Source organism: Nomascus leucogenys, chromosome 14 (genome assembly GCF_006542625.1).
Source record: "Nomascus leucogenys isolate Asia chromosome 14, Asia_NLE_v1, whole genome shotgun sequence".
Classification (NCBI taxonomy): domain Eukaryota; kingdom Metazoa; phylum Chordata; class Mammalia; order Primates; family Hylobatidae; genus Nomascus; species Nomascus leucogenys.
Window position 1 is genome coordinate 38,878,052 of NC_044394.1, and position 23,680 is coordinate 38,901,731.

A 23,680-nucleotide genomic window follows, 5' to 3' on the forward strand; every position below is an offset into this window, starting at 1 on the left:
CGCTTCAACTGGTAAGCTGGTGGGCCATGATGGACACTCAGGCACAGTGAGGGGGCTGGAGGGCTGGGGGCAGGGGCAGTGCTGACCTGAGGGCCTCGGGCCGGCCTCCCCGGAACGGCTGCTGGTACTGCCTGACAATATTCTTGATCTGCTGTGTGGGCTGTGGGAAGTGCTCAGAGTTGAGCGTAGAGTACCGGACCAGCTCTGGGGAGGGTGAAGCTGTGGGCAAGCAGCATGGTGGAAACAGGGTGAGGCCACAAGGGGCACAACCACACCACCAGGCCTGTCCTGGGAAGCCCCAGAGGCTGGGATAGGGCACTCACTGGTTTCTGGAGAAGCCTGATCTTGAGCTAGAACAGGGGCAGCCACAGGCTTGGTGGGGAGCCTTGCAGCCTTGGCCAGAGGGGCTGGGGCCAAGGGCTTTGGAGTGGCACGCAGGAGCACGGGTTTGGCAGGGGGACCGGTGCCTACAGACTTCGGCTGTGCCCCTGGTGCGGGGGGTTTCTGTGGAGAACAGGACGTGAGGGTGGGCTGCCTGGGATATACCAGGCTGCTTTCTGGGACCCCAGATCTCTGTCAAAGATGGGTTGTGGAGCTCCTGGGCTCAGAGAGGCACAATAGTGCCCTGGAGCAGCACAGCGCTCCTCTTTACAGCTTGCGTCTCCAAGCAACCCCTGCACCCTGGGCAGGCCAGGCTCACCTCTGCGGGCAAGGATCTCAGGGCAGCACTCAGGGGCTGCTGCTGGAGTGCCATGGCCTGCAGGGTCATCTCCTGGGCCTGGGGAGAGGTGGCAGTGGTCACCAGGCAGGTCCATTCTCCACCCCCCAGCAGTCCCTCCCTCACTCACCAGCAGCACGGCCTGTTTGTGGATGAAGGCTTGCTGCAGAGCCAATGTGGAGGCATCCAGGCCTGGGACTGAGGGGAGGGGGCAGAAGGCACAGATGGCACTGGAGATGCCCTCCTCCCTTCCTCTCACCCCCCATCATGCTGTGGCTGCCTCCATTCTAGCACACTAGCAAGTGGCTCTGGCCCTGCCCAACCCTGGAACCACCCTGGGGAGGCACTTACTTGGCTTTGGCTCTGGGGGTCTCCTGGGGGTGTCTTCAGTACCACTACTGCTGCCTCCACCGGGCTGGCCTCCCCCTTTCATGCGGTAGGCAATGGCTGTTGGCTTCTCCAGGTCCTGGGGGCAGTGTGTGGCTCAAGTGACCATCTCATTGTTGTACTCACAAGGTTCCATGGCAACAGGCACCTGACACTGGCCTCTTCCCCACCCTCTGGTGGGAGGGGGCAGCCTCCCACTGGCTCAGTGTCTGCTGTATGCTCAGCCTTTACCCCTATGGCATCCCAACCAGTCGTCTCCATAACCATATGAGCCCCCAACCCATCCCCTCTTCCCCAGAGGAGTAAAGGAGGGGCTGTACCCTGCTCAGGGCTGTATATCATGCCAGGGGCAGTGGGGGTGGGGTGGGTTCTGGAATTTCCAGAGTGAGTAAGGGTACCTGAGGGGTCTCGTGAGATCTGGGGCCAGAAGACCCGGGGACCAAGGTCATTCAACTCCATCCAGATCGAGATATTTTAGTGGTCCCGGGGGGCTGGCTGCCACCAAAGGTGCACTTCTTCCCCCCTTTTTTTTTTTCTTTTTTGAGACAGGGTCTCATTGTTGCCCAGGCTGGAGCACAGTGGTGCAGTCACAGCTCACTGCAGCCTCAAACTCCTGGGCTCAAATGATCCTCCCATCTCAGCCTCTTAAGTAGTTGGGACTACAGAGGCATGCCACCGCGCCTTGCTAGAGGTGCACTTCTAACTGTGGGTCCTTCCAGGATCAGCCAAGAGCATCTCTAGCTGCGAAGAGACCCTCATCCTTTGTCCAGCATCCAGCAGACGCCCAGATGGGACACACCACCCCATGACCCTGGCTGTGAGAAGCTCTCAGGTCACCCTGTACAAGTGTGTGACTTGGGTGGTGTACATGCTGTGCCTGCTGTCTGCAAATAACCCACCCCACACCATCCCTACCACATCCCCGTAGGACAGCACAGGGTCGAAGAGGCTATCCAGGTAGCAGTCCAGCCCCCTGTGGGGCACAGCAGGCTCTCCAAGACTGTCTGACTCTGGAGGGGAAGGCACAAAAATGTCAAGTTATTTTTTCTTGATGATTTCCACCCACACAGCCTCTAAGGCTCCCTCCCCACCAGAGACAGCAGGCATTGTTGGTTGACCTTGGTAGGTTGCTGTCCCTCTTTGGGCCTCAGTCTCCCCATTTGTACCGTCCTGATTGTGGCTGCTGTACCCATCAGAGTCAAGTACTTTGGGCATGTGCTCCTGGGGCTGGGGTCTAGTGGCCGTGTCCTCATCCGAGTCCCAGCTGTTCCCAAACACGCTGTGGGGAAAAGAAACGTGGAGCTACTGACCCCCAGAGAGATCCCAGAATCCCCCAAATTTTCTTCTGTACCCTGGTATTTGGTGGCTTTCTCCCTTTAAAAGCAGGATCCTTTGGTGAACTCTACCTCCTTAAGAACCTGAAGTCTAAGTTCAGGGCTCAGCCTGTCCCAGCAGCTGGGAGGGGCAGGCCTTCTGCCTGGGAGTGGCCATCTGTGAGTGGATCCCCCATAGCTACCTACACTTTGGGGCCTCCCCTGCTGGCTACAGGCCCCTCTGCGCCCACAATGAAGTAGGACTTCTGTCGAGGGAAGTCCCTGAGCAGCTCCAGGTCCGACACCAGGTCCAACACGTAGTCGTGGCCAGCCAGCTCTGCCCACTGGACACCATTCTTCATGGCCACGGTCCAGCCGCGCCAGCCATCTGCCAGCCCCCTGGTGATGGCATGCACAGGAATGGAAATGAGGGACAGAGTCGTCAGGCACTACCTGGGGAGATCCTGGGTTATAAGCCAGACCCTAAACATGAACAGAGTGGACCCTATGGGACCCTCTGGGGGATCTGACCTCCCCCCACAACATTCCAGGTACATAAGAGTGTGCTGGGAAGGCATCCTAGGAGCCAACCTGTGCCTCAGAATGTCTCCAGCCACCTCTTCCCCCGTACTCCAGGAGTGCACCGGGCAGGAGAACTGGTCACCTGGGGCGCAGCAGGTGCCGGGCTCAGGTTGGAGCATCTGAGTCCAGTTTGGCTGTGCCTCCCTGCTTGCTTCTTCCTTTCAGGCTTCCTGTATCTGTAGCCTCACTTCCCTGGCTCCCCTTTCCTGGGCCAGGTCCTACCCCCACACACAGACTTTCACGCAGAGCCACATCTGAGAAGGCCCCTCCCCAGCTCCAGAACATCCAGTGGCTTCTGCCATCCCCAGGGCTCACAGGGCCCTGCTGACTCCCACTGCCCTCACTGAGGTGGGGGAAGGCAGCTTACCATTGAAGCAGCCAATGTCCAGTGCCATGCTGGCCTTCTCATAGGTCGCTGTCCACTCGAGCTGGGTCGGGGGTAAGGTTCGGGCAGCCCCCGAGCCCTGCTGTTGGGCCCGGCCCATGGCCTGCATGAGGCGGTGCTGACACACAGCCTGGAAGCCATTCCGCCCATAATCAGACACAAACCTGATGGGTAGGAGTTGGAGCCAGGATCAAGAAGGATCTGAAGCTAGCTGGGGGCTGAGGGCTGGAGAGTGGGGGTAGGAAATTCTGAGGCTAGTATGAGAAAGGCCCAGGCTATTCCAGAGCTCCAAGGTGAGGCTGAAAAGGCTCCAGGCTAGTTCAGAAGGGTCCCAGGCTAGAGTCCAGTGCTCTGGGACTGCACTTAAGGGGTCCCAGGCTAGCCTACAAAAGATCTCAGGGTAGTTTAGAGTCCCATGGCTAAACTGAAAGGGTCCCAGGCTAGTCCAGAAGTATCTCAGGCCAGCACAGAGGTCCAAGGATAGGCCAAAGAGGTTCCAGCTTGTTGGAACAAAATGTCATTGACAGGATGGGGTCTGCAGCTGGGTGTGGGCAACAACCAGAGCTCTGTCTCCATTCTCTCACAGGGCAACCTTGGGTGGTTATCTGCCCTCTCTGAGCCTCTCCTCCAAGTTTTCACCTATAAAAGGGACGGCTGAGGGTTCAACTCAACCCAGGCCCAATGAGCCCAATCCCTACCAGTCATTCCTCATGCTTCCCTCACCCCCACATCCTACATCTCCTGCAGCTAAGCCTGGCCAAGAGCAGCACTGGTGCAGGCCCACAGTAGCTAGAGAGGGAACCTAGCACCATGCCCTCAGGAAAGCCCCAGGCAGGCAGACCAGCAACGGCTATACCCTGCTGTCAGCTGCCACAGAGTCACAAGACTGGCCAGGTGATGTCCATTTGCTGCATGCTGGCCTAAGCAAGATTCTGTACACCGTGTAACTCACAGCCACCCTGTTAGGTGGGTTCTGTTGCCATCCCCAAATTATAGGGGAGAAACAGGTTCAGAGAGGGGCAGTGACTTGTCTCAGGCCACACAGCAGGTAAGTATCAGAGCTGAGATTCACACCCAGGGCCTGCCTGAGCGATTTCCTTGCAAATCATCCTTCTCACCCAGCAGGGTGACATCATTGTGATGGTTATACCCACATAGCACCTACCATGTGCCCCTCTCTGTTCTAAGCACTTCACGTGAGTTTATATATTTTCTCTGCACAAGAGCCTATGAAGTGGGTATTATCATTATGCAATTTTTTTTTAACATCAGACAGGGTCTTGCTCTGTTGCCCAGGCTGAAGTGTAAGTGGCATGATCCTGGCTCACTGCATCCTCAACCTCCTGGGTTCAAGCAATGCTCCTGCCTTAACCTCCTGAGTAGCTGGGACTACATGCGTGTGCCACTATGTGTGGCTAATTTTTTAAATTTTTTGCAGAGACAAGGTCTCAGTACATTGTCCAGACTGGTCTTGAACTCCTGGGCTCAAGCGATCCTCCCATCTTGGCCTCCCAAAGTGCTGGGATTACAGGCCTGAGCCACTGCGCCTGGTCTTGTGCTAATGTTTTAGCAAGGTTTGAGGGTGACACATCTCAAGCCTGAGCATGAAAACTCAATTATCACACTTATAAACTATAAAAGAATAACCCCCATTTGATATGTAAGGAAACTGAAGCCCAGAGAGGTTAAGTAACTTACCCAAGGTCACACAGCTCATATATGGCTGAGCTGGGATTTGAACCCTGATTGTCTGAGTCCAGTATCCATGCTCCTAACCACCCCACTAAACTCTCATGCTGTGAGAGGTCAATGCTCTTTTCCAAATTCTCCACACGCTGGTCTTGCCCCACTCTGAGTTCTGGAAGTCCCTCATCCAGTCTGACCTAACTCTTAGCCCCTGCAGTGAAGGCCTGCCCTCCTTTCTTGCTCTGAGCCCAGTAGAAACACAGAGCAGCCCTGGCCAGCCTCCACGCCTGAGCTTCCCAGCATAGAGATCTGACTCCTGGCCTGACCTTTAAGACCCTGCCTTGGGCTCCACTGCTGGTGCCACCGTCCCTCACGTCCCAGCCCCTATCCAGTCCCACTCACTTGAGAAGGTACTTGTTGAAGCGCGGGGAAGGTGCAAAGCCACTGAGGCAGGTGGCCAGCAGCAGCCAGCCCCGCTCAGCATTGTGGGCATTGTGATTGTGCCACACCTGATTGGCCAGCTGTGCCAGGATCTCGTCCCGCAGCTCAGGCACCGCCAGCCCCTTCTGCACGATGTAGTTCCCGAAGATGTTCTCCTGGGCACCATGCAGGTGGGGGTCGCCCATGAAGCGCAAGATCTGGGCCATGAACAGAGTCTCCTGGGCGTCTCAGAAAGTTGTTCCTTCCAGTCCCCACCCTGCAACATGCATCCCTCTCATGTCCCTCCCATGTGTGCCCCTGCCCATATAAATGTCCCTCATATTACAATATAACTGCTATATATATATATAATATTTTTTTGAGATGGAGTCTCTGTCACCCAGACTGGAGTGCAGTGGCGGGATCTCAGCTCACTGCAGCCTCAACTTCCCTGGGCCTAAGTGATCCTCCCACCTCAGCCCCTCAAGTAACTAGGATTACAGGCGCATGCAGCCACACCCAGCTGATTTTTGTATTTTTAGTAGAGACAGCGTTTCACCATGTTGCCCAGCCTGGTCTCAAACTCCTGGACTCAAGGGATCTGCCTGCCTTGGCCTCCCAAAGTGCTGGGATTACAAGTGTGCACCACCGTGCCTGGCCTGCAACTGCCATATTGTATGCCAAATGACCAGGCAGTTTACCTCAACTATGGGAAAACTAAAGATCCAAAGTATGTGTCATCTTTCCTGTTCATGAACCTTCTAGAGCTCCCCATGCAGCCCTAGCCCCCTCCCTGCACCCCTGGCCTCCAGCCAGCCCCCACCTCCTGCTCTACCTAGGCCACAGAGGGTTCCTTTTAACATTCGGATATGACCACGTCCCTCCCATGGAAGCACCTGCCTTGGCTCCCTAGGTGCCTTGGGATGAAATCTAAGCTCTGGGTCTGTCATCAAGGCCTCACTGGCCAGTCTCACCCTTGTCCTCTTGACTCCGTTCTGACCACACCAATTTCCTCTTCTCTGTGTACTTTCTCCACTCTCCCTGCCTGGCAAATTCCCCTCCAGCTCAAATGCCTTCTCCTCCACGAAGCCCTCTCTGGCCCTGCCCAGGGCTGAATTAGTGGCCCCATCAGACTCCCTAGCCTTGGTGCTTCCCTCTGTCCATACTGGTGGTCACTGGCTGGGTCAACTCTGCCTTCCCCTTCAGACTGAGAAGTCCTTAAGGAGAAGATTTGGGTCTCTTCTTGGTGTCCCTGAGAGGCTCCAAGGCAGTCTTTTTTTTTTTTTTTTTTTTTTGCCAGGAAGATGGCTGGGAGAAGAAAAGCCACTAGTCCTCAGAGAGGAAGCCAGATTTCCCCCTCTGACATAAAAGTCTGTCCTTTGGGGAAGAGGTGTGGGGCTCATGGGTTGGGCTTGGGGAGGGCTGGGAAGACTTGGAGCCTCATGGGCCAGCTTCAGGGCCAGGGGCTATGAATCAGAAGGTGGGCTGGGGCAGACCCCATACCAGCTTGAAGATGCTCATGGCCTCTGCATGGTGCTCGGCTGGCAGCTGTGTGAGGGGTGTCCTCAGGGGCACTGTCAACATCCCAAAGGCAGGTTCCTAGGGCACAGGGCAGGCACATGAGCAGACAGAGCCAGGACTGACAGGCACATCTGGACCCACTGCTCTGTGCCACATGGGGCTCCAAAGCCTATGAGGCAGGGGCTTTGGTCCTCAGTGTATGGATGGGGAAACTGAGGGCTGGTGAGGGGCCACCAGAGTGGCCCTCAGCAAGTCGGCGGTAGGGACAGGATAAACCCTCATCTCGAGGGGAGGAAATCAGAGCTGGGCTGACGTGCTATGGCTCCACCAGTTGTTCAATTTCTGAAATATTTCCAGACTGGTTGCTGGTAAACAGCCCTGCCTGAGCCCCTGAGGGCTCTCCACTGCTATCCAGACCCCAGGGATCTCCCAGATTCCCCATGATCCAGCAACTAAAAGGCTCATACCCAACACTACAGGGCACAGCCAGGAGCCTGCCCCAGGGCAAGGACAATGTCCATTCTAATTGGTCAGCGCCTATCAGCCAGGGAGCCTTGGACTTCAGCTAGCCCTTACCTTGAAGTGGCACCGGACAAACTTGGCCATAGGATAGTTGTTGATGTCCAGGGGCAGTGTGACACGGGGCTCAGCCTGGAGCCGAGGAGTCCGCACAGGGGCCACCCGAGGCTTCCGGGCCAGCCCGAGGCCTGTGGAAAGAGGAGGGAATGCGGTGCCTGCTCTGATCTGCCTGTGCCCTCCCCCTGCCTGGTGCTGACCCACCTGCCACTGCTTGCAAGAGCCCAGCCAGCTCAGCCGGTACCTCCAGGTGCCCCACAGCAACCACCTCCCGCTTGCTCAGCTCCTAGAGGGACAGTGCATGGGACAGGGACAGGCCTGCCACATCCCCACCTGCCAGCCTCCCTCCTTGGCCCTGCTGCCACCCAGACCTGCACCCACCTCCTGCTCCCACAGCCGCGCCCCCTCCACCTGGCGCCTCCACTCTGCCCTCAGCTTCAGGAGAGCAGATGTCAGGGTGGGGAGTGGCAGGCAGAGGCGACGACGGGCACCCAGGCAGGCCAGGCCAGCTTACGCAAGGCAGCCACACTCAAGCAAGGGGGGGGGCAGCTTGCCTGTTGTGTGGAGGTGACTGCCCCACTCCACAGGTGGGGTGGGAGGCTGAGGTTGGCCAGAGAAACAGGGAGGGAAAAGGAGAGAGCAAGAGAGAGACAGAGGCAAAAGGCGGAGGGAGGAAAACGCTGGGGAAAGAGACACACAAGGAGGATTTCTGGGAGGTGGCTGAGCACTGTGTCATGGGAAGCCCTCCTCTGTAGCGCCACCTTCAGTAAGCACTACCTACTGCTTCATTGCTTTGGGAACTGCATTTGTCTTTCTGGTGGCTGGTTTACATGACAGTGGGTCAAGACATGAAGGTAAGAGCAAAACCATACCCAGTGACGTTCAGGTCGCCAAATTCTAATGGCCTTCAATTCCTGAAGACCCCAATGTGAACCCAGCACCAGGCCAAATCCTTCAGTGCAACATCTCATTTAACCCTCTCCACAATCCCAAGGGGTAGATGGGAAAATTGAGGATAGACAATGGCCAAGGTTATAGAGCTAGTGGGTGGCAGAGGCAGAATTTGAACCCAAGACTGCCTGAGGCCAATGGTCTCCTCTTGGGTGCTGAGTGCCTTTTCCCCTTCTCTGCTGTCCCCTTGGACCCAGACAGGGTAGGGCCTATACCTTGAGATAGCGTCGGCGGCTCACGTATGCGTGTACCAGGGACCGGAACTTCACCAGACTCCTCCTCATCTGCTGATAGCGTTGCCTGGGTTGGGGGAGTGGGGAGGTCAGGGATTGGGGCCACAGGGTGACAGGGTGACCAAGAGGTAGAGAGGCCCTTGCCAGCCTGGCCTGGGAGCCAGTGCCCACATCTCACTCTTGGGGTCCTTTGGCACAAAGGGAAACTGGAGCTCAGAGAAGTGCAGTGACTTTGCCAAGGTCACACAGCAAATTAAGTAGCAAGGCCTGGATTAAACCTGCCTAAATAATTTATTTCCCAACAGCTTACAATCTCAGCTCCCTGAAATGCAGGGTAAGGCCCCTCTCGGCCGAATGGATTCCCACCCACCAGTCACAAGGGCCTGGGGTTGGCTGGGAAGGGCATTCAAAAGCAGAGACACAGAGAATCTGATCATTCTCCTGCAGAGGCCTCCACCCTCAGCTTGCATGCCTCCAGGGATAGGGAGCTCACCACCCAAGTTCAGGCGTGACCTCTCCTGAGCCTGACTGTAGGTCTCCTAGGAATCCTGCCTTTTCTGTGCCTCACCTGGCAAGGTAGCCACGAGCCCGGCTTTGCAGCAGGATGATCTTGTGGCGCAGAGAGCGGAATCGCCGCTTAATGAAGAAGCCACGGAGGCAGCGCTGTAGAGTGAGGGCTGCCAGATTCAGGACATGCTCTCGCATACTCTCCAGCAGCTGGTATAGGTGTTCCTTAAGGAACAGCTGTGGACAGGAGGAAGGCACTGAGGCAGATAGGAGCCAGGAGGCTGGACTAAGGGCCCCTCCCTCTCTAGAAGTCTGTAGAGACAGAATAGGCAGGGCAGCCTCCTGGAGCGGGGCTGGAGGGATGGGGTGGACTTGGAGAGGTTGAAGAAAGGATGCCGGTGAATCAGGTAGTTAGCATTCCATGTCCCAAGCTCATCTGGGTTGCTCTTGGGATGGCAGTCTCTAGCTTGGACATTTCTGACTCAGTAGTTGTGGAGCCCCCAAACTTGGGGTCTCCAAGGGCTGACTGTGGGGCAGGACTCACCTTGCTGACCCCAACACGGTACATGTCTGGCATGACTTTGCACAGGCGACTCAGCACTGACACACACATGTCCCCATTAGCCGGCAGGTCATGCTTGAGGGCCACTAGACAGCAGTACCTGGTAGGGGGCCCAAACTTAGTTTGGGGCTATGAGACCTACCCGAGGTGCCTGCTAGACCGTGGGGTTACTGCCCCCAGCCAGGTGTCCAAAAACCCTGGTCCCAGTGGTGGCTCCACAAATAGTTAATTCTAATCTGAAAAAAGGCACTCCATCCTCAAGACTCTTTACTTCTGGATGTCAGACAATTGTTATAATAGATGATTTCAGTAGAACAGGACACTTGACTGCCACCTGCTGGAAACTTGTCATTATAACTACTAAAACCATTCTAATCAACACGGAGCGTTGATTATACATATTATATGTTATACAACATATAACATAACTACAAAAAAAAGGCAAAACAATAAATGTATCTACCACATTAACAGCTAGCATGTGGCAGCCTTGTGAAGTGTACAACCTGAGCAACTGTGCATGGCAAGCCCTGTACTGCCTGGGTTGTGTATTCCTGGGGCCATGGGGAGTTGGGCAGGGATTTGTAGAGCTCAGGAACTACCATAATCAAGATACCTGTCGATGAATCCCTGGAAAGGCAGGCGCACTGGAAATCCCTCCTTGCGGATCCTCACGGTCTCCAGCACCCCTGAATAGCGTAATTGTGCCATTACCACATCTGGCTCAAAGAGACCTGGCTCCTGTAGGGATGCCCAGAGAGGGAGTCAGCACATTGGCTCAGCCATGTGCAAAGGGCACTATCATGGTGAACAGTCCCAGTGCTAGGCTGGGCAGATGCAGGTCCTGAGAGGCCAAGCCACTTGCCCAAGGTCACACAGCATGGGCAGGAGGACTTGGCTCTCTCAGAGGCCTCAGCTCTCACTCACCTTCTTGTGGTTGGGCTTCAGGCAACGCATGAACAAGGGGTTACACCTGGCAGTGGCAGGAAGAGGACAGCATGAGGCCTCAGAAAAAGAAGGCGCTCAACCTCTGAGGGTCATGAGGTGGGTTAAGGATGAGGCTGTGTGCTCCGCCCACCTGCCCCCCACCCCACCTCTCCATCTTTTCCACCAGATCCAGGAGTGACTGCTGGAACTTGGCGGCCACGGTGTGCGCCTTGTAGAGCCGAGTGACGGAGCTGCTCTTGCCCAGGCGCTGAGGGGCAGCCTGTGGGGCATGGCTGGAGAAGAGGTGTGCCACCACCTGGGCAGGGGTCGGGGCAGGGAAAACAGACCGGCAGGGGCCGGGAGACCGAAATGAGGAGGAACAGAGAGCAGGAGTAAATCTCCGGACCAGGGGGATCTGAAGACTAACTGGACCCCTGTTCTCTCTGCAAGGCCTCTGTCGTCCTGGCTTGCATGCTTCTCAAAACAGGTGGGGCTCAGCACCTTCCAAGGGATCCATCCCATAACTGGCTTTTTCCCCTTCAGTCTAAGGAACACACAGTTACTGACCGTGTGCCTGGCCCCCAGGTGGCCTGTTAGATACATGGTTGTGAACTCTGGCTATGACCTCCTGAGGAGGTTGCCCAAGGAGGAAGCGGAGGGCCAGATAGGGGAGGTGATGTTACCAGGCCTGTGCTCTGTCATAGGGCCATCTGCTGGCCGTAGTGTAGCTGGGATGCAGGGCCTCCCCAAGCCTTCAAGGAACCCAAAGTTGGTCCCCCAAGCTCTCCCCCGGGGCCTTATGGGTGGGGTGGGGGAAACTGAGAACACCAGGAGGTGGGATTGGGGGAACAGGTCTGGCAAGAAGCCAGGAAAGAATGGGCCAGGGAATGGGGTGGGGCCCAGAGTGGGGTAAGTACAGGGCAAGGCCACAGCTGGTGGGGTACAGGGTTAGAATTGGGAGTGGGGCCGGGGTCTAGTCACTGGGGCTGTGGGGAGCCAGAGGGCAGGATCAGGATGAGGCGCTAGGTTTAGGGCAGAGCCAAGCTAGGTGGGAACAGGCCAGGAACAGGGTGTCCAGGCCACCCTTGTCTTTGGCCAAAGCTAAGCGGAGCCAGGACGTGGCAACACGGTCCCAGGCCTGAAGGCAGGCTGGGTGTGGGGGTGGGGACATGCCTGGGGGCAGGGCCAGAGCGGTGGGAGGCGAGGCTCACCCGTGTCCGGCTCCGTACGAACAGGTCCAGCACATCCTGGCGCACTTGGTCGTGGTTCTTGTCCAGGAACTTGTGTACCTGAAAAGGGGAACAATGGCCTGGGTCATCCTGGCCTCTGTCTCTCTGTCTATCCTAGGAGCGACTGGATCCTCCTCACTTCTATGGTCCCCACCCCTCCAGCCCCCACCACTCTCCCTACTCCTGGGGGAGGGGAGCATTCGCCATGGCTTCACATGACCAACCTGGGTCTTGGCCTCACCCTCAGTGAAGGACATTGTCCTGTGCCCATTCTACGGATGAGAAAAGTAAGGCCCGGATGGGGACAGAGGCATGGAATCCTAGCCTAAGACACCTCCAGGGCAGGAATGTGCCTCAGATAATAGTGATGAGGGTGACCACAGTGATGTCACTATTGATGAGCTACTCTTTATCAAACCCACCCTACATTTTTCACACCCACCCCATGAGTTGGGCACTATTATTATCCCCATTTTCCAAGTGAGAGAACTGAGGCTCAGACTGGCTAAGCAATTTGCTCAAGGTCACAGAGCCGGGGCACAGCAGAGCCAGAATTGGACCTGGCTGTGAATGTCTGGGGCCAGTGTTGTGCTTCTGTGTCTCCAACAGCTAGCAGCACTGCGGCACCAGCGGCCAGGCCGACTGTCTTGGGGCTCACCTGGTAGGTGACCTTGCCTGCATAGTGCTTGATGGTGAACTCAGGCAGTGGCATCTTGGGTTTGGAATAGAGCGGGTTGGCGCCATGATGGTAGTGGCACTTCTGTAGGAAGGTGTGGTCTGTAGCCTGGGGGCAATTTAGGGATCAGTGGGTGGGCAGGAGGCCTGGACACTCTGTTCCTGGCCTGGTAGCAACCTCACTATCCCCGACTGCTCCCAATTGAGCACCAGAGAGGAACAACTCACAGCTTCCCATGGCTGCCCACCTCCCTGGGTCAGAAGGCGAGTGCCTTAGCCAGGCACTGGAGGCCTAAGTGGTTCCTTGAAGACAGGTATAGCTGGGTGAGCTCCTAACTGCCTCCCCTCCACGCCAACTGCCTTTGCACTCTATTGATGTCACTGCCATTCCACCCTTGTGTTTTGCAATCAGGATTTGAGGCCCAATCCCAAGGTTACCTACTCCAGGAAACCGTTTGTGGCTTTCCAGACTGGTGCAGCCTCTCTTCTGAACACCCACAGCTGCCCATCTGGCCTCAATCACCCCAGGTTGTATATAGTAGGTCGGGTGTTCCAACCCCCCACTGCCCGCCTCAGGCCAGAGCAGAGAGGAATGGAGTCAGGGTGGGCTGAGGACACGAGGCTGAGAGATCTGTGACCTGACTAGGCTCACAGTGCCTGCGGCTCACCTGGGGAAAGCAACACTGGTCGTCGAGGATCCGCAGGATGCCATAAGGCTTAAGTGAGATGAGGCTGATGCAGGGCTGGTTGTCAGCAAAGGTGATCTCCTGCCAGTCGATCTGCTCACGGATGTACTCCTCCTGCAGGCAGTGGGCAGCAGGAGCTCAACCTCCCATCACTGTCCAGGGCCCATCCACCGTCCCTCCCAGGTTGAATCTGAAGGAGCCTGGCCAGCAGCACCTCTGCTTGCATACCTCCCAGAACAGGGAGCTCACCCCCTAATAAGGCAGCATGAGCCAACTCAGGGTCCTGCTGCTCCCTCTGCCTGGGACAGCCCAGTAGAGGGGAAGAAGGACCCCCCCCAGGGGGACTCCTCTCTGAGCACAGCACCTCAGCACCTTTCCCTCCAGAACAGAGGCCTTCCCATGGGCTGGTCCCCAGCTTAGAATGCCTTTCCCTCCACTGTCTGCTGATGTCAGAATTGACCTTAAACAACCAGTATATCCTCATCTGTCTCCAAGGAGGTCCACTGGCCAGTCAAGATAGGGACAAGAGTATTAATGGGGCCCACACACCTGCTCCTCCTGGAAGACGATCTTGTTGAAAAGGTACTGAAGGTTCTCGTTTGCGTAGTTAATACACAGCTGCTCAAAGCTGTTGAAGCTCAGGTCCTGCCAGGTGGATGGGGGAGCTGGGACTGGTCCTTCCTTGGCCACCAGCCTGTTTGCCCCTACCTTCCCTGGTGGCAACTTCAAAAAGCTAGAGCTCAGCCACAGACCCTTAGCTCACAGACAGAATCTGACAGGCTCTGTCCTGACAGCACAGGCAGTGGCTGAAGGCCAAGGCTCTGGGGCCTTCTTCCTGGGTTCAAATTGTGGCTCTGCCACTTTCTAGCTACATAACCTTGAATAACAGCCCCATGCCTCAGTTTCCCCATCTGTAAAATGAGGATATTGACAGTACCTGCCTCACAAGGTTGCTGTAAGGATGACGTGAGTTAACAAAGTGCTTTGAACAGCACCTGGCACATAACAGGTGCCACGTGAGTGCCTGTGATGGCTGCATGGTGATCTTGCCCTGTCCCTCGCCACTTCCTTTGCTTTGCACTGGCACAACAGTCACCCCCCACACATGAAGTCCATTCCCAGACCTCGTGACCCACCACCCCTCCCAGCCTTTGCATATTCTGTTCCCTGCACCTACAGTGCCTTTGCTGGGTCTCAGGAGTGTCTGATCGTCATCCAGGAAGCCTTCCCCACCCAGCCTCACCTGGAAGCTCCCCAAGGGCAGGGCCCTGGCTGGTCCTTTCTGGGCAGCTGGTATTGCCCAGCACAGGGCCTGGCCCAGAGGCCTTGGGAGTACTTGTGGTGAGTAAAGAAAATGGAAGGAGACAAGGGAGATGGTGACAGGGAGGGGTCCATGAAGGGAGGATGGCACCTGCTGCAGGCACAGAAAGGGATGGGAAAGGCAGCCCGAGATGCCTGAGGGAGGCGAGACCTTGCCTATGTCCCCCGACCCTCAGCCTCCTACACGGCCCCACCTCGAAACCATAGATGTCCAGGATGGCGATGGACAGCGTGTCCTGCCTTGGGGACACCAGCGCGTTGACCCTGGTGATGAGCCAGCTGAACAGCAGTGCATACAAGACCTTGGCGATGGCGTCCCTGAAGCAGAGGTGGTGCTGGTGTGAGCAGGACACGGTAGTGGGGTGTTGGGCCTTGGGGCTCAGGCAGGGGAAGGCGCAGCCTCACCTGGCATCCACAGCGCTCTCCACAGTTAGGGGCGTGAAGATCTTCTCTCGCATTGTCTCCTAGGGAGGGGCACAGCCCTTGAGTGACGTCAGGCTGGCCACTGCCTCCAGAAAGCCCCCAGGGGACTAAGGGAGTGGGATCATGGGGAAGGGAGGCTGGAGGGATGTTGTGACTATGCACACAGAGACTAGGCAGGAAGACCCTTGCCCCCACCCCGACTCTGCCTGGCAATGCTGGTAGTGGTGGGGACTGCAGGTCTAATGGGGGAGACAGAGGCATCAGCAGATACAATGAGATCAACTGTGGGAAGGGAGAATGGGCCTAGGACTGTGAAAGACCAGAGGAGGCACTGACCCGGCCAAAGATTAGAGAAGGCTTCTTAGAGGAGGGGATACCTGGATAGGGTCTTAAAGGATGAGTAGGTGTGAAAAGAGGAAGAGCATTCCAGGTAGAGGAAACAGCCTATGCAACAGTCTGAGACTGGAATCTGAAATGTCTTTGGGGTCTGAAATTACTCCCCTCCATGCCTGACCCAGGGACAGAGAGAGCAGGAGAGAGGGAGAGGTGCCCACAAAGGATCGGCACAAGGCAGCTCTGTCCAGGCCCTGGTAGAAAGCTTTGTTCGAAGGCCAGATGCCCACAGACTCACGGTCACTTTGAAGGTGATGGCCTTCTGCAGGCCCTCAGGGGAGATCTGCAGCAGCTCTGCCACGGCCTGGATCTCCCGGGCACTCACCACTGAGGCCACCTCCTGTGCATCCGTCTATGCAAAATACCAACAGGAATGTGCTTTGAACTAGATAAGCTAAATTTAAAGTTCATATGAAAAACAGGGCCGGGCACTGTGGCTCACGCCAGTAATCCCAGCACTTTGGGAGGCTGAGGCGGGTGGATCACCTGAGGCCAGGAGTTCGAGACCAACCTGACCAACATGGAGAAACCCCGTCTCTACTAAAAATACAAAATTAGCTGGGGGTGGTGGCACATGCCTGTAATCCCAGCTACTCAGGAGGCTGAGGCAGGAGAATTGCTTGGACCCGGGAGGTGGAGGTTGTGGCAAGCCGAAACCGCACCATTGCACTCCAGCCTGGGCAACAAGAGCGAAACTCCGTCTCAAAAAACTTAAAAAAATAAAATAAAATAGCCAATCTCAGCTACTCAGGAGGCTGAGGCAGAAGAATCGTTGCAACCCAGGAGGCGGACGTTGCAGTGAGCTGAGATTGCACCATTACACTCCAGCCTGGGCGACAAGAGTGAAACTCCGTCTCAGAAAAATAAAAAACAGAAACAGTCTGGGCACGGTGGCTCATGTCTGTAATCCCAGCACTTTGGGAGGCTGAGGTGGGAGGATCAAATGAGGCAGGGGGTTCAAGACCAGCCTGGCAACATAGTGAGACCCTGTCTAAAAAATGTACTGGGCATGGGACCTAGACCTGTAGTCCCAGCTACTCAGGAGGCTGAGGCAGGAGGATTGCTTGGGCCTAGGAGGTTGAGGCTGCAGTGAGCTATGATAGTGCCACTGTACTCCAGCCTGGGCCATAGAGTGAGACCCTGTCTCAAGAAATAAAAAGAAAAAAAGGCCGATTAAAAGAAAAAAACCAGTGTAGTCATAGGCACAGTGCATAAATAGATTAACAAAGCACAGTAGAACGTCTGGAATTAGACATAAATGTGTATATAAACTTAGCACATGACAAAGATGTATTTTTCTTTCTTTTTAAAAATAATTTTTTTGTAGAGATGAGGTCTTGCTATGTTGCCTAGGCTGGTCTCAAGCTCCTGGGCTCAAGCAATCCACCTGCCTTGGCCTCCCAAAATGTTGGGATTACAGGCATGAGCCACCATACCCAGCTAATAAAGATGTATTTTTCAAATCAAGAAATTAGGACAATTGAGTAACCATCTGGGAAAAAAGTTGGATTCCTACGTCACACCTTACTAGGATAAATTTGGATGGATCAAAGATTTAAATGTTTTTTAAAACTCACAAAATCCATAAAAGGTCTTAGAAAAAGTTACGGAAGAAGGCTGTTACAATTTTAGGAAGTTTCTCCAAAAATGGAAAAAAAAGTTTAAAATTTCAAGTGTCTCAAAAAAAAAAAAAAATTTAAATATACTAGAAAAGATTGATAAATGAACGATCTAAAAATAATTTTAAAACAATTTGCATAAAAAACCCAACAGGCCGGGCACGGTGGCTTACGGCTGTAATCCCAGCACTTTGGGAGGCCGAGGTGGGCGGATCACGAGGTCAAGAGAGCGAGACCATCCTGGCCAACATGGTGAAACCCCATCTTTACTAAAAATACAAAAATTAGCTGGGTGTGGTGGCACACACCTGTAGTCCCAGCTACTCAGGAGGTTGAGGCAGGGGAATCACTTGAACCTGGGAGGCAGAGGTTGCAATGAGCTGAGATTGCGCCACTGCACTCCAGCCTAGTGACAGGGCGAGACTCCATCTCAAAGAAAAAATAAATAAATAAAAATAAATAAAATAAAATAAAATAAACACCAAAGGGCTGGGCGCGGTAGTTCATGCCTATAATCCCAGCATTTTGGGAGGCCGAGGCCAGTGGATCATTTGAGGTCAGGAGTTTAAGACCAGCCTGGCCAATATGTGAAACCCTGTCTCTACTAAAAATACAAAAATTAGTGGGGCAGTAGTGGTGTGTGCCTGTAATCCCAGCTAGTCGAGAGGCTGAGGCAGGAGAATCGCTTGAGCCTGGGAGGCGGTGGTTGCAGTGAGCCAACAGGAGTGAGCCAAGACTGCGCCATTGCACTCCAGCCTGGGCGACAGAGTGAGACCCCTCCCTGCCAATAAAAACCCACCAAAAAACACTGTAAACAAAGTTGAAACATAAATGACAAACTGGAATATATATTTGCAATTCATATCAGACACAAAGGGCTGATTTCCTTAATATATGTAAGGAGGAAAATGATGAACAACCCCAAAGGAAAAGAGGAAAAAGATGAACAACCCCAAAGGATAAAAGAAAAAAACAGGAACAAGTGATGTGTGCATAGTGTAATCTGAAAGGGAAACAGAGAAGGCCTTGGAAAAGACGGCCAAGTCCAGAGGGTGCGGGCCCCATGGCAAGCTGTGGCGTCCCCTCACCTCATACTTCTCAAAGTAGACGTTGCCCAGGTGCAGGATGGAGGCCAGGATGCGGAAGATGCTGTCCTGGTCTTCACTGCTGAAGCCCAGCACCTCCATGGCAGCCAGGAGCCGGTGAAAGTCATCTGCATCGCTCTTTCCTGCTATCTCACAGTTTCCACCCTGCATGAGGGCAGAGGCTGAGGGTCAGGGAGCTTGGGTGGGGCTGGGGAGCCCTCCAGGTCCTGCTCTGCCCTGACCAGCAGTGTGGCCTGAGCTGGTCACTCAAGCTCTCATTCCACTCTCATGGGCACGGAGGCTCTGAGCAGGGCTGAGGACGGAGTTCACAGATTCTAAGTGCAATGTGTGGCAGGGGTTGTCACCTGTTGACCTTTGCAGCTGCCCAGTGATAGTAATGAAAAGAGTAGTAAGTGTTTACTGAGCATGTACTGCATGCCAGGCCCTGTGCTAAGCTCTTTACATGCATTTCCTCATCTAAGCCTCACTACATCCCTGCAAAGTGGTACTATGTTGTCCCCATTTTACAGGTGAGGAAACTGAGGCACAGAGAGAGGAAGTGTAGAAACTCTAGACTGGTTGGTTCTTTTCCAGGTTCCAGAGAAATGAAGTCAGGTAGGCCTTTCCTGCTTCCGCTTTGGACCCAGAAGACTCCTGGTCCCCCTCACTGCCATGAGATGTCTTAAATCCAAACTCACCCTCCCCAAATCTCCATCACCTTCACACTCCATCACTCACAACTCGGCTCCCAAGGCCCATCCAGGGGTGTCGGGGTGGGAGGACCAGGGCCAGGGGCCTTCGGATGCCTGCTGGCACTCACCTGGTTCAGATAGTAGTAGGTCTCAGCCTCTTGCAGGCTAAAGGCCTGTCGGAGCTGGGCAGGCAACCCGGCCAGCAACTCGTAGAAGATGTGGTAATTCCTCTCGTTTTTGGCCTGTAGAATGGGTAGGTGGGCACAGAGAACGGAGCCACCTACCTAGGTGACCCCCAGGCACACATACAAGCCCAAGCCTGCCCACAAATGCACATGCACACAGTGGGCTGCAGATGAGAACATGTGCTTCTGTGATGGGTGAGGCTCCCAGCCTGGTGCCAGCTGCAGCTGAGGGCAGAAGCAGAGGTGCCCTGGTATGACTGAAGTTTGAGAGGGTTCTGGTGGGATTTTATTTGGTTAGGAGAAATAAGAGAAAAGGGACCCGTCTTCTCTTATGTGTACCGGCCACACACACCTGGATACATGTGTATCCATAGCCCACATGTGCACACACAGAGCTTCTTGATGGCTGAGCACTTCCTGCGCACCAAGCCCTGTCCTAGGCCCTTGGGACATAGTGGGGAACAAGGCAGAGAGAAGCCCCTGACCTGATGGAGCCCACCTGCTAGCTAGGGAGACAGACACTCAGCAAATCACTGCTTAAAACATAAAATATATGAGACAGGGAAAAGTACACTGGAGAGAAATAAAGCAGTGGACGGGGTGGGGGTTCTGATGGGTTGGAGACGGGCTGCGTTTTTAAATGGGGAGCTTCCTGAGTGGGTGAAATTGTAGGGGAGACTTGGAGGAGGTGAGGGGTTTGACCAAGCAGGGGATAAGTGCTCCTGAGGGAAGGAACAGAAGGTGCAAAGGCCCTGGCAGGAGTGTGCCTGTGTGCTGTGGGGCAGGGAGCAGCCACTGTGGCTGGAGAATGGTTGGGGAGGGGAGGTCCTGGGCTCACATGTACACATGTACGCATGTATTCGTTCATTAATTTGACATCTACCTAGCCCCACCAGGGGCCAGGCTCTGAGTATCTGTACCTCCCACCCCCGCCCTGCCCAACACAGAGGCCTGGGAGGGGGTGGCCCACCTGAAACACGATCCTGGATTTCTCAAGCAGGTACTGGGAGGTTATGGCACCAGAGATCACGCCCCTGGGGTGGGGAGCACAGTCAGCTCTCAGTGGGGGTAGGAGGGCTGGTGTTGGCTCCGAGGGGCTGTGGCAGGACATGGAAGACACTGCAAGACTTTTGGGAGGCCCTCCACTGTCCCAACTCACCCTTCCAGAAAGATTTCCACAAACTTCCCAAAGCGGCTGGAGTTGTCGTTCCTGACGGTTTTGGCATTACCGAAGGACTCCAAGAGGGGTGTTGCCTCCAGGATCTGGACTCCAGAAGGAGATGTGGGAATTGAGGGGCTAGGCACTGTTCTGGGGGCCTGGGTGGGGGGCATAGCTGGGGACACCCAGACACGAGCCTTCCCAAGGACCTCCCTTTATGAGGGATGACCAGAGGTGGGCTTCCTAGAGAATCCTGAGGTCTCTCCAGTGCCCCCCAGTGTTTCCCACCCCATGCTGCCCAACTCCCACACAGCAAGCCCCATGCTTTCCCTCTCCCAGCCTTCCAGCCTCTGTGGCCCCCCACGGCAGCCCCTGACCACAAGCCTCAGCCCCGCCCAGGACAGGCCTTTGGATGTCCTTTCCTGTCTGTCCCTCCACCCACACAGGAGCAGGCACATCCACACACATTTTCCCAGACACACACACACACACACACATACACACACACTGAGTACCTTTATCTTCAAGAGCGTCCAGGAGGGAGGACAAAGAAAGAGACAAGAACAGAATGGAGTCACTAGCAGGACCGACCACCTCCCTCTCCAGGAGACTAGGAGCCTTAGACCAGGGAGGGACTAGTAAACACCTGTGAGGCTCAGAGACCCCAGGGGTCCAGGCTTGGGGACTGCCATGGGGTCTCCAAGGTATGAAAATATGCTGAATCTGCCTTCCAAACGGCTCTGGGGATGTCCTCTTCTCCCCACCCCCATGCCTACCACCAGCCAAGGATCCTCCCTGGCCTTCCTCACTGTTCCCTGACACCCAGGCCCACTCCTGCCTCTGACCATTGGCATCTCCTGTTCCCTCTGCTTGGAAGTCACTGCTCCCACGCACCTGCATGCCCCCCCGCACCCGCCTCACCTTTCACAGGAAGGCCACCAGAATTCTCTCTCCGGTAGCCCTCAGCCCCATTGGCAAACTCTCTTATTTTCTTGGGCATTGTCTGTCTCCCCGCTAGAATGTCAAATCCCACAGGCACGGATCTACTGTTTGCACATCTCTGAGTCCCCAGCATCTACACGGACCTGGTGCTTAGTAGGCCCTCAAAAAATATCTGCTAAAGGGATGGAAAAAGGAATAGCATCAGCTGGGCATGGTGGCTCACACCTGTAATTCCAGGACTTTGGGAGGCCGAGGTGGGCAGATCACGAGGCCCGGAGATCGAAACTATCCTGACCAACATGGTGAAACCCTGTCTCTACTAAAAATACAAAAAATTAGCCAGGCGTGGTGGTGGGTGCCTGTAGTCCCAGCTACTTGGGAGGCTGAGGCAGGAGAACTGCTTGAACCTGGGAGGCAGAGGTTGCAGTGAGCCAAGATCGCACCACAGCACTCCAGCCTGGTGACAGAGTGAGACTGTCTAAAAAAAAAAAACAAAACAAAAGGAATAGCATCTCATGGGCAGAGCTGCCCAGGGGTGACCATGGCTGATCACAAGCTCCCACCTATTTAAGCACCTACTGTGTGCCAGACACATTGCCCTGATAATGCCATTGTTAATAATGCCATTGTTAACAATCCCATGAGATAGGTACTATCACCCGTTTTGCAGATTAGGAAACTGAAGCTTAGAGAGGTGAAATGACATGCCCAGGGACTCCAGAGTCCACTGGAGTGATGAGCATGGGCCTAGTGTGTATGTGGCACTTTCTTCAGCTGAGGCACTTCCTCAGGGTAATCTTTTAGGGAAGAAGCAAAGGAGGTCCAGTCACCACAGAAACAATACCTGTAATTTTGGAAATGGGGCCAGTTCCCTCCATCTGTCCCATTTAGTCCAGGAAATACTGCACCCATTGCATAAAGGAGTAAACTGAGGTCCAGAGAGGGATGGGGGCTGGCCTGTGATTGCTCAATGAGTCAAGGTCTGCTTGGGCTTTCCTGTGTACTATCCCTTAGTCCGGGAAGCCCTTGAGGACAGGTTGGCTGCTTCTCTGTTCCTGGTGCCCAGCATACAGCAGGGCATAAAGCCAGCAGATGGAGTGGGTGAACACCAGAGGGGAGGAACCTGTGTTCCAGGCCTCAGTCAGTCAGGGCAGAGCATTCCCTATGCTATGTGATTGGTTCCAGTGAGGACATATGACCAAAACCTGCCCAGTGAGACGGAGCTCTGAATGTTTCATTCTGAAATGTTGGGAGGGTTGATCATTATGGTGTCAGCTTGCTGACCAATGGGAGGCAGATTGAGGATGATGCCTATACATGGGGGAGGGTGGAGCCAAGACAAGAGACATTGTTTAAGATTCTGGATCCAGCCATGCCTAAAACTGAACCGGACTGTTTGATTAACTGAGGAAGGAAGAGCCATGTCTAGGAAAGGAGCCCCATGGTCATCACAGCTGGCAGGCATATCCTCACACATTCTGTGTGCCTGGCACACAGAAACTCCCAGACTCAGCCACATCCACAGCTCCATCCGTCCTCCCTGACAGCTCTCTGCCATGGACTGCAAATCTCAGCTCCTGCACCACCTCACTCCTCCCTTCTTATGTCTCAGTGTTCCCATCTATAAATGGATGCAAATGTACCTACCTCCCAGGGTTGTCGTAAAGCTCCGGTGTGACGATAACTGAAGGAACTCAGCACTGTGCCTGGCCACAGGAGGTGCACAAGGTACACTTAATTCTTTCCCTGCCTACCTACCTAGTCATTCCACAAGTCTGACCTGAAAGGTTTTGAAAACTGCTTGGAGCAAGGGATGATCTGTTTGGTCATCAGGCGGCCTGGGCTGGGATGGGAGAGCCTAGCAGGCCAAGGCAGGCATCAGAGGGGGCCCGGCCAGGCTGGAACCTGACTGCAAAGCCTGAGCAGCCCCCATCTACGCCCCCAGGATCACCTTGCTGGGCTCGCCCCTGGCTAGGACATTGTGCCATGTGCAAACCTTTGTGGGCCCCAGGGTTGGGGAAGTCTGGGTCTGTGGTTCTGGAGTCCGAGCTGGCAGGCCAGCCCCACCTTCTCCTGAGCTCCAGGCTGGTGGTGCATCCATCACCTCCCTGCCATCTCTGTGTAGATGCCTAGCAGACACCTCTTCTCAACAAACCTGCTCCTCCTCCACTGCCCAGCCTGCCTCCGTGCTGCCTGTGGCTCAGACTGAATGTCTGGGGTCACCCTCCGACAGTTCTCCCTCTCACACCCAAGTCTTTCTTCTCTGTAGGTTGCTGGCTGGCTTTGACCTGTACCTGGACCCAACCTGCTTGCACCTCAAGGCCTTTGCAGGCGCCCCTCCCTCTGCCTCTTCACTGTTCCCCTAGACATTCCCAGAGCCCACTCTCTTGTCTTCTCGGTACAGCCTACCCTGACCACCACACTTATGATTGCAACCCCCAACACTCATCACCCTTCTCTTCACTTTTTTCCTCCACAACTCACCACCTACCCTTTCACATACA

General features: G+C 55.0%; 1 protein-coding gene and 1 non-coding gene across 3 annotated transcripts in view; both read right to left on the bottom strand.

The window, feature by feature from the left end:
• Positions 1-23,680, bottom strand: part of MYO15A (myosin XVA) — a 71,440-nt gene that overhangs the window by 28,388 nt on the left and 19,372 nt on the right. Inside the window, exons 8-40 of one of the 2 annotated variants that reach the window (XM_030826871.1) lie at positions 20,750-20,755; positions 20,235-20,338; positions 20,046-20,109; positions 19,019-19,132; positions 18,202-18,363; positions 15,733-15,846; positions 15,084-15,142; positions 14,873-14,996; positions 13,908-14,003; positions 13,341-13,472; positions 12,656-12,781; positions 11,980-12,057; positions 10,936-11,084; positions 10,769-10,814; positions 10,458-10,582; positions 9,824-9,941; positions 9,341-9,516; positions 8,755-8,839; positions 7,970-8,023; positions 7,793-7,874; positions 7,589-7,719; positions 6,995-7,090; positions 5,474-5,709; positions 3,368-3,549; positions 3,010-3,082; positions 2,626-2,817; positions 2,224-2,384; positions 2,021-2,115; positions 1,070-1,184; positions 849-916; positions 701-778; positions 324-504; positions 87-219 (exon numbers count right to left, since the gene is read on the bottom strand). In XM_030826871.1, coding sequence (XP_030682731.1) covers positions 87-219; positions 324-504; positions 701-778; positions 849-916; positions 1,070-1,184; positions 2,021-2,115; positions 2,224-2,384; positions 2,626-2,817; positions 3,010-3,082; positions 3,368-3,549; positions 5,474-5,709; positions 6,995-7,090; positions 7,589-7,719; positions 7,793-7,874; positions 7,970-8,023; positions 8,755-8,839; positions 9,341-9,516; positions 9,824-9,941; positions 10,458-10,582; positions 10,769-10,814; positions 10,936-11,084; positions 11,980-12,057; positions 12,656-12,781; positions 13,341-13,472; positions 13,908-14,003; positions 14,873-14,996; positions 15,084-15,142; positions 15,733-15,846; positions 18,202-18,363; positions 19,019-19,132; positions 20,046-20,109; positions 20,235-20,338; positions 20,750-20,755 — 3,755 coding nt within the window. Of the gene's footprint in view, positions 1-86; positions 220-323; positions 505-700; positions 779-848; positions 917-1,069; positions 1,185-2,020; positions 2,116-2,223; positions 2,385-2,625; positions 2,818-3,009; positions 3,083-3,367; positions 3,550-5,473; positions 5,710-6,994; positions 7,091-7,588; positions 7,720-7,792; positions 7,875-7,969; positions 8,024-8,754; positions 8,840-9,340; positions 9,517-9,823; positions 9,942-10,457; positions 10,583-10,768; positions 10,815-10,935; positions 11,085-11,979; positions 12,058-12,655; positions 12,782-13,340; positions 13,473-13,907; positions 14,004-14,872; positions 14,997-15,083; positions 15,143-15,732; positions 15,847-18,201; positions 18,364-19,018; positions 19,133-20,045; positions 20,110-20,234; positions 20,344-20,749; positions 20,756-23,680 lie in introns of both variants that reach the window. The other variant, XM_030826872.1, reaches the window with a different exon arrangement.
• On the bottom strand, positions 4,926-5,029 carry LOC115838490. The gene has a single exon (XR_004033514.1). It is a non-coding gene; the product is annotated as a small nucleolar RNA U13 (small nucleolar RNA).